The 8,162-nt window shown below is 45.5% G+C and overlaps 1 protein-coding gene and 1 non-coding gene across 2 annotated transcripts; one reads left to right on the top strand and one right to left on the bottom strand.

Moving 5' to 3' along the window:
• Positions 1–3,505: 3,505 nt before the first annotated feature.
• LOC125358464 lies at positions 3,506–3,664 on the top strand. Its single transcript, XM_048355616.1, has one exon. The coding sequence runs from the start codon at positions 3,506–3,508 to the stop codon at positions 3,662–3,664; it is 159 nt and encodes a 52-aa protein (XP_048211573.1).
• Positions 3,665–5,952: 2,288 nt separating this feature from the next.
• Positions 5,953–6,060, bottom strand: LOC125358929. The gene has a single exon (XR_007212447.1). It is a non-coding gene; the product is annotated as a U6 spliceosomal RNA (small nuclear RNA).
• Between the last annotated feature and the right edge of the window lie 2,102 nt (positions 6,061–8,162).

Below are 8,162 nucleotides of genomic sequence, written 5' to 3' on the forward strand. Positions count from 1 at the left end.
CATTACAAGTGCTCACCTCCCATACAACTCAAACACAATGAACACAGACTTAAAGTATTAGTCCAAAAATACTACAAATTCCTATCTGTCAAGAAACTTAAACTAGCCCAATACTAGTGGCTCATTACCTATAATCCTAGCTACTCAGGAAGGTAAGATGTGAGGCTCATGGCTCGAAGCCAGCCTGGGCAGGAAAATCCATGAGACTCTCATCTTGAATTAATCACAGAAAAAACTGGAAGTAGAGCTGTGGCTCACGTGGTAGAGTGCTATACTTGAACAAAACAAACAAACAAATGCTAAGGGACAGTGCCTTGTCCCTGAGTTCAAGCCCAGGACCAGCAAATATAAAAGTAAATAATAAATAAAATAAAAGAGGTAGAAATGGAGCTGTGGCTAAAATGATAGACTACTAGCCTTGAGCAAAAAGAAAAGTTAAGGGACAATACCTTGTCCCTGAGTTTAAGCCTCAGAACCAACACACAGATACACACACACACACACACACACACACACACACACACACACAGAGAGAGAGAGAGAGAGAGAAATTCCATTAAAGCCAGGTGCTGGTGACTTATGCCTATAATCATAGCTACTCAGGAGGCTGAGATCTGAGCATCACAGTTCCAAGCCAGCCTTGGACAGGAAAGTCCATGAGACTCTTACCTCCAAATTAATTACCAGAAAACTGGAAATCGAGCTGTGGCCCAAAGTAGTAGAGCACTAGCCTTAAGCCAAAAAACTCAGGGACAGTGCCTAAGCCCTGAATTCAAGCCCCATGACTGACCAAAAGAAACAACAACACAAAGAAATTATACTAAAATATAAGTAGTACGGAGCTCCAAACTGTATAAAATAAAATGTCTTCTGTTTTCAAAAATAAATAGATACATAGATTAGTGAAGTTCTACTGTCATGGTCTTGATATTCTCAAGAATCTTTGGAAAGCAAGAAGGGTTCACATTTTTATTTTATACTGAGCCCCACAGATTATATAACCAGTCCTGAATATCTAGGCCAGCCAAGATTTCTGGCCATGATGTTTGGCAGAGGGCCTATGGTCTGTTCTTGCTGACCAGGCCTCTAACTGGTCCAAGCCCTATCTGAGCATTTCTCACCTGGCTCCAATGCTCCTGCTGCCTGTCTCTTGGGCTGAATATAATTAATATGGAGGCTTCACTGAGGGCTGTTGGCCTAAGATGCCAATTTCCAAGTGAGGGTTTGCCTTAATTATGGCTTCTGAGCTGGAGGTAAATGGTGCCTCTCTCTTCCACCCTGTCAACCCCTCAAAGTGTACTTTGGCATTTGTGTGACAAATGTAAACAAGCAGCACCCTATTATTTCCCTAATTGTCACTTTGCTAAGCCTACTTGGCAAGAAGCTGGCTCAAGCAAAGGTGATTTATAGGGAGTTTTATCATATTCTTTTCTTGTGTGTGTGTGTGTGCACACATGCAAGTGCCAGTTTTGGGATTTGACTCAGGGCTTGGGCACAGGCTGTCTGTCCCTCATTTTATTTATTTTTTGCTCAAGGCTGGCACTCTACCACTTGAGCCATAGCTCCACTTCCAGTTTGTTGGTAGTTTACTAGAAATAAGAATCTTATGGATATATATGTCCAGGCTGGGGCTGGCTTTAAATCATGATCCTCAGGTCTCAGCCTCCTAAGCAGCTAGAATTACAAGCCTGTGCCACTGGTGCTGGATTTCTAGATCACATCCCTGAAAGTGCAGGTTCAGGGAGGGGGATATGTGGTGTAAGGTGATCATAGGCTCTGGGGTCAGCAACTCTTGGTCTGGCTGCTGAGCCTGGCTGATTTACTAGGTTCATGACCTTGAACCCTAAGCAGCTAACCTAACCACTTTGGGCTTGATGATTTCAACTCTAAAGAGGGATTAATTGTCCTTCCTCCTATGGGGGTGAGGAGTAGCCAAGAGGCTTTGTGTGAGGTATCTGAGGATGTATAAGAACCAGAGCCCAGGTCAACCTTAACAGTTGTACACATGCGCAAGGGGGTCAGGAAAGAACCAGGAGGTTTTGTTCTCTATCTTCACAAACCTCTCAGGTTGTTCTTCTGGCTTCACAGTCAGGATTATCTGCCTCTTAGGGAAATGAAAGCAGTGGCTCACCCTTGTGTTCCCTAAAGACAGGAAACACAAATAGGAGGATTACAGCCTAGGCTGGCCTGGATATAAAATGAGTCCTAGAAAATAAGTCAGGCAGAAAGGGGCTGAAGGTGTGGCTCAAGTGGGAGAGTGTCTGCTGGAGGTCCCGAGTTCGATCCTCAGTACCTATAAAGGAAAGAAAGAGAAAAAAAAAGTGGAAGCTGATATTGGGTTCAAATCCCAGCTCTGCTATTTCCTGACTTTTCAAATTATTATTATTGTTGTTGTTTGTGTTATTATTATTATTTTCCCAGTACTGGGGCTTAAACTCAGGGCCTGGTGCTGCCCTTGAGCTCTTTTGCTCAAGGCTATCATTTGACCACTTGAGCTACAGCTCCACTTCCTGCTTTTTGGTGCTTAATTGGAGATCAGAATCTCATGGATTTTCCTGCCTGGGCTGGCTTTGAACCTTGATCCTCAAATCTCAGCCTCCGAAGTAGCTAGGATTACAGGGGTGAGCCACCACAGCCAGGCTCACTTAACAACTACCTTAGATAAATTAGTATCTCTGGGGATGGGAATGTGGCATAGTGGTAGAGTGCTTGCCTAGCATGCATGGAGCCCTGGGTTCAATTCCTGAGTACCACATACACAGAAAAAGCCAGAAGTAGCACTGTGGATCAAGTGCTAGAGTGCCAGCCTTTAGCAAAAGAAGTTCTGGGGCAATGCCTAGGCCCTGAGTTCAAGCCCCAGACTGGCATTAAAAAATAATTAGTATCTCTGTTTCAACGTCTGCATTTTTGAAATGATGATTAAATAGTCTGACCACCTCTCCAGGTTGTGAGCTATATAAAGAATGGGCTTTGTATTTGGCTGGGAATAATATCACCTGTTCATTCTTTCAATGACTTGTTGGGGTAACCTGGGGACCCAATTGTTTTAGAATTCTCTATTGTTGGATGCTGGGTGGAGCTGGCATTCTAGGGTAGCTTGAATGACCTCTAAGCAGGGGGTCAGAGTCCCCCCCAGATTGTATAGTAACACCTTTTTCACTGGTGAAAGTGCTAGCTGGTGTTTAGTGGTAACTAGGTAGGGATGACGCTAAAGGCCAAACAAAAGGGAATCCCTCCAGTGGAAAGAATGGGGCACAGAGCCTAGAACTAGCTAGGTTAGCTGGGAAGGCAGCAGGCCAATCCTGCCAACCCCACAGGGCTTCTGTGTGTGTGTGTGTGTGTGTGTGTGTGTGTGTGTGTGTGTGTGTCTCGTTGCCATAGAAGCCAACTGTTTTCAACAGTGGTCTAGGGAAGGGTTATGTAGCTCTTGTGTCTGAGGATCTGCCACACAGACCTTCTTCCTTTCAGAAGGTTGGAGAGCATTGGCCCTCCACATCTCGTTGAGATGGGCTGTCACTCCAGCAAGAGCACGGAGGTGGTAGAAGAGTACCAGAAGCCTGGAGACCAGCCTGAGGGAGAGGAACCTAAGCCAGAGGCTGGCATAGAGGCTGCAGATCACAAGGACGCTTCGCTGAAGGAGGGAGCTCCTGAGCAGAAGAGCTGAGCTGCTTTTCTTCAGGGCCTTCAACCACCTTTACCTGTGAAGCCTGACACCGCCCTCATCCTGATTCTGCTCTGAAGAGAAATCCTCCGGGCTGTTTAAACCCCTGGACTGACCTTCCACAGACCTTGAACTTTGGCATTGCGCAGAAGACAAGGCTGGAAGGTACCCTGTTTCCCCAGCATCAGGCAGAGATGACAGAAAATGTCATCACTATCTTGGGCCTTTCCCACGGCATGTAAAAAGGGACAAGCCTGTAAGCAGCAGACTGCACAGAGAGACTCACCTGCCCCAGTCTCCTCAGTTCTGGAGGCTCTGGGGCTATGACACTGCTACCTGGGGAATCCCCCTTCAGTCTCTTTCTTTACCTTTTTATTTATTTGTTTTCAACAGCTGGCTGCATAGCCAATATCCTTGACAGGAAGGGTTTGTATTTACATGAATAATTTAATATTTAACTTGCAGTCTTGTTAATGAATTATGAGCATGATCAGGATCAAATGGTGCTCTCGCAAATGCAAGGCAGCAGGCTACCGTCACCCAGCAAGTTGGGAGGAATGAAGAGGGATTCTAGTTCCTGGTTAAAACTCCAGAAGAAAATCCCTCACTAAAGTTCCAGTGTCTCTTCTGTCACCAGTGTCAGTTTGGACCCTCTAGCGTTCTGAGCTATCTGTATCCAGCCTTCAAAAACGAGTTCACTGTTTACTAATGTATCTGTCAGCCTTTCTTCCCTGGCTTCCAATGTGTTTTGTTTTTAATGCAATCCCAAAGCATTTTCATTTGAAATCAAGTAGACATGTTTACAAATAAATGATGACAGTACACATTTGAAAGACAGTGTGGGGATGTGTGATTAGAGGATTGGCAGGGAAGGGTGGGTGCAATTCTGCCCGTGCCAGGGATGGCTTGATGTAACTGGCACAATTTCTGTGATAGGATCTAGGAGAATGGATTCATTTTCTCAATAAAGATTTAAAAGAAGCTGGGCACTGGTGGTTTATGCCTATAATCCTAGCTACTCAGGAGGCGTAGATATGAGGATCTCAGTTTGAAGCCAGTTTGGGCTGGCTTCTGTGCGACTCCTATCTCTGATAAACTACTCAGAAAAATCCTGAAGTGGTGTTGTGGCTCAAGTGGTAGAGCTTTGAACACAAAGAAGCTCAGACAGTACCCAGGCCTCAGTTCAAGCCCCAGGACCTGTGTGGGAGGGTTGGGGAGGGGGCTGGGGAGTATTTAAAGTATTTAAGGTAAAACAGAGCCATCATGGCTTTTATGGTACGGAGTTTCTCCTGTGACCTCTGCCCTAGGCTTTGTGCTGATTGCTAGGTTGCTCCTGCAAGTACCACCTGGGTTCTTTTCATTCATTGAGCGGGGGACCTAGGGCATTATGGGAAGAAGCATTTGAGCAGGACCCCAAGGCACTATAGGAACAAGAACTGCCATGATAGGCTGGGAATGTTACAGTGGTAGAATGCTTGCCTAGCATGCATGAAGCCCTGAGTTCAATTCCTCATACACAGTTCTACATACACAGAAAAAGTAGGAAGTGGAGTTGTGGCTCAAGTGGTAAAGAAGAAGCTCAGGGACAGTGCCCAGGCCCTGAGTTCAAGCCTTAGGCCTGGAAAGAGAGAGAGAGAGAGAGAGAGAGAGAGAGAGATCATGATAGGATGTATTTTATTGGCCATGTGTTGTGCCACTGCATTTTATCCATATTTCAAAGTTTCTCTTTCTCTCAACTGTCTTTTACGAATGAAGTAATTTAATAACTGACTACAGCCAGCCACTTCAGAGCAGGGCCCAGATTTGCATTTAAAATTTTTTTGTTTGTTTGTTTTTGTTTTTTTTTGGCCAGTCCTGGGCCTTGGACTCAGGGCCTGAGCGCTGTCCCTGGCTTCTTCCCGCTCAAGGCTAGCACTCTGCCACTTGAGCCACAGCGCCGCTTCTGGCCGTTTTCTGTATATGTGGTGCTGGGGAATTGAACCTAGGGCCTCGTATATCCGAGGCAGGCACTCTTGCCACTAGGCTATATCCCCAGCCCACTAAAATTTTTTTGTTTGTTTGTTTTTGTTTTTTTTTGGCCAGTCCTGGGCCTTGGACTCAGGGCCTGAGCACTGTCCCTGGCTTCTTCCCGCTCAAGGCTAGCACTCGGCCACTTGAGCCACAGCGCCGCTTCTGGCCGTTTTCTGTATATGTGGTGCTGGGGAATTGAACCCAGGGCCTCGTGTATCCGCGGCAGGCACTCTTGCCACTAGGCCATATCCCCAGCCCCCCACTAAAATTTTTTAATTGAAAAAAATATGGAATGCTTCATGAATTTTGTATGTCACCCTTGTGCACAGGCCATGCTGATCTTGTCTGTATTGTTCCCACTTTAGTATATGTGCTGCTGAAGTGAGCACCAGATTTGCATTTTTGTTAGTATTTCTGAGACAAGATTTCACTGGGCAGCACAGGCTATGCAGATTTGAACTCCAGCTGTTTAACCTATGAATTTATGGACTTTTAGAGTGGTCTTTAAAAAATCACTATTGACAGAATGCTTACACTCAGTCATGCAAACGTCTTAGGATTTGGGGATAACAAGAAAAAAAATATTTTAGGCCTAGAGCCAATGGCTCTAGCCTATAATCCCAGCTAATCAGGAAGCTGAGATCTAAGGCCAACCAGATCAGAAAATGTTAGACACTTATCTCCAATTAGCCACCACAAAGAAGAACTGGAGCTGTGGCTCAAGTGATAGAGCACCAGCCTTGAAGAAAAAAAGTCAAGAGAGTGAGGCCCTGAGTTCAAGCCTCAGTACTGGTACACACACACATGCGCGCGCACGCGCACACACACATACCTTTAGTAATAAGAGATTTTTAAGAACTTAATTTTTCTTCTCAGTCTTTTAATTTATTCTGTCTTATAGTGCTTGGAAACTGAATTTCATTTTATTGATCTTTGAACCAGCAGAGATATCTTCCTTATGCTAAAAGAAAGACTGAGAATCTATCTATCTATCTACTCATCTATTTATCTCTGTCTATCATATTACCATATACTGTGTAAGGGGATTTGTTGTGACATTTCCATATATGTATGCAATATATTTCCACAACTTTCACTCCCTCTATCCCTAGCCTTTACCAGAGTACTCTTAGGAGGGTATTCCTCATGAATAAACAGCAGAAATCCAAGTTCCTTTAGAGCCTATGCTTTAAAGTAGTGAACTCTTTTTTTTTTCCTTTCTGATACCAGGGTTTGAACTCAGGGCCTTGCACTTGCTTACTTGCTGGCTCAGCTGGTGGTGTACCACTTGAGCGATGCTTCCAATCTTGTTTTTTGCTGGTTATTTTGGAGTCTTTCAAACTTTTCTGGCCAGGATGGCCTCAAATGGAGAGCCTCCAGACCTCCGCCTTCTATGTATGTAGGATTACAGGTATCAGTCAATGGCTCCCATCTGGAAGCATTTTTAAAAATTTATGGGGCTGGGGGGCTGGCGATATGGCCTAGTGGCAAGAGAGCTTGCCTCGTACACATGAGGCCCTGGGTTCGATTCCCCAGCACCACATATACAGAAAACGGCCAGAAGTGGCTCTGTGGCTCAAGTGGCAGAGTGCTAGCCTTGAGCAAAAGGAAGCCAGGGACAGTGCTCAGGCCCTGAGTCCAAGGCCCAGGACTGGCCAAAAAAAAAAAAAATTATGGGGCTGGGAATATGGCCTAGTGGCAAGAGTGCTTGTCTCCTACAAATGAAGCTCTCAGTTCGATTCCCTAGCACCACATATATGGAAAACGGCCAGAAGGGGCGCTGTGGCTCAGGTGGCAGAGTGCTAGCCTTGAGCGGGAAGAAGCCTGGGACAGTGCTCAGGCCCTGAGTCCAAGGCCCAGGACTGGCCAAAAAAAAAAAAAAAAAAAAAAAAGAATCTCCTGGATTCCATGTTGGTGCAAAGTGCTGGGATCTGCCTCAGTGGCCTCAGTGTGTTGCACTGATAGGTGGACAGGGGCCAACCTTGTGGTTTGGATATAAGGTGTCCCCTAAAAAGGGCCATGTGTTGAAAGCTTGGTTCCCAGCTGGTGGAACTATTTTAGGGGCTGGGGATATGGCCTAGTGGCAAGAGTGCTTGCCCCGTAAACATGAGGCCCTGGGTTCAATTCCCCAGCACCACATATATAGAAAATGGCCAGAAGTGGTGCTGTGACTCAAGTAGCAGAGTGCTAGCCTTGAGCAAAAAGAAGCCAGGGACAGTGCTCAGGCCTTGAGTCCAAGCCCCAGGACTGGCAAAAAAAAAAAAAAAAATGCATATCTATCTATGGGAAGTTGTAGACAACCAACTTGTCAGGTTGACAGCTGACGAAGTGGGCAGGCTGAAGTCATTCACAACAGCATGGCTGGAGGACTTTTTATTTTCACTTTGGTGGGAGGAGGGAAAAGGAAAAAGACAGGAGGAGGAAAAGAAGGGAGCAAAGGAAAAGGGGAGAAGTAGGAAGGAAGAGGGAGTAGAGAAGAGAAAACCAATAA

Source organism: Perognathus longimembris, chromosome 10 (genome assembly GCF_023159225.1).
Source record: "Perognathus longimembris pacificus isolate PPM17 chromosome 10, ASM2315922v1, whole genome shotgun sequence".
NCBI lineage: Eukaryota > Metazoa > Chordata > Mammalia > Rodentia > Heteromyidae > Perognathus > Perognathus longimembris.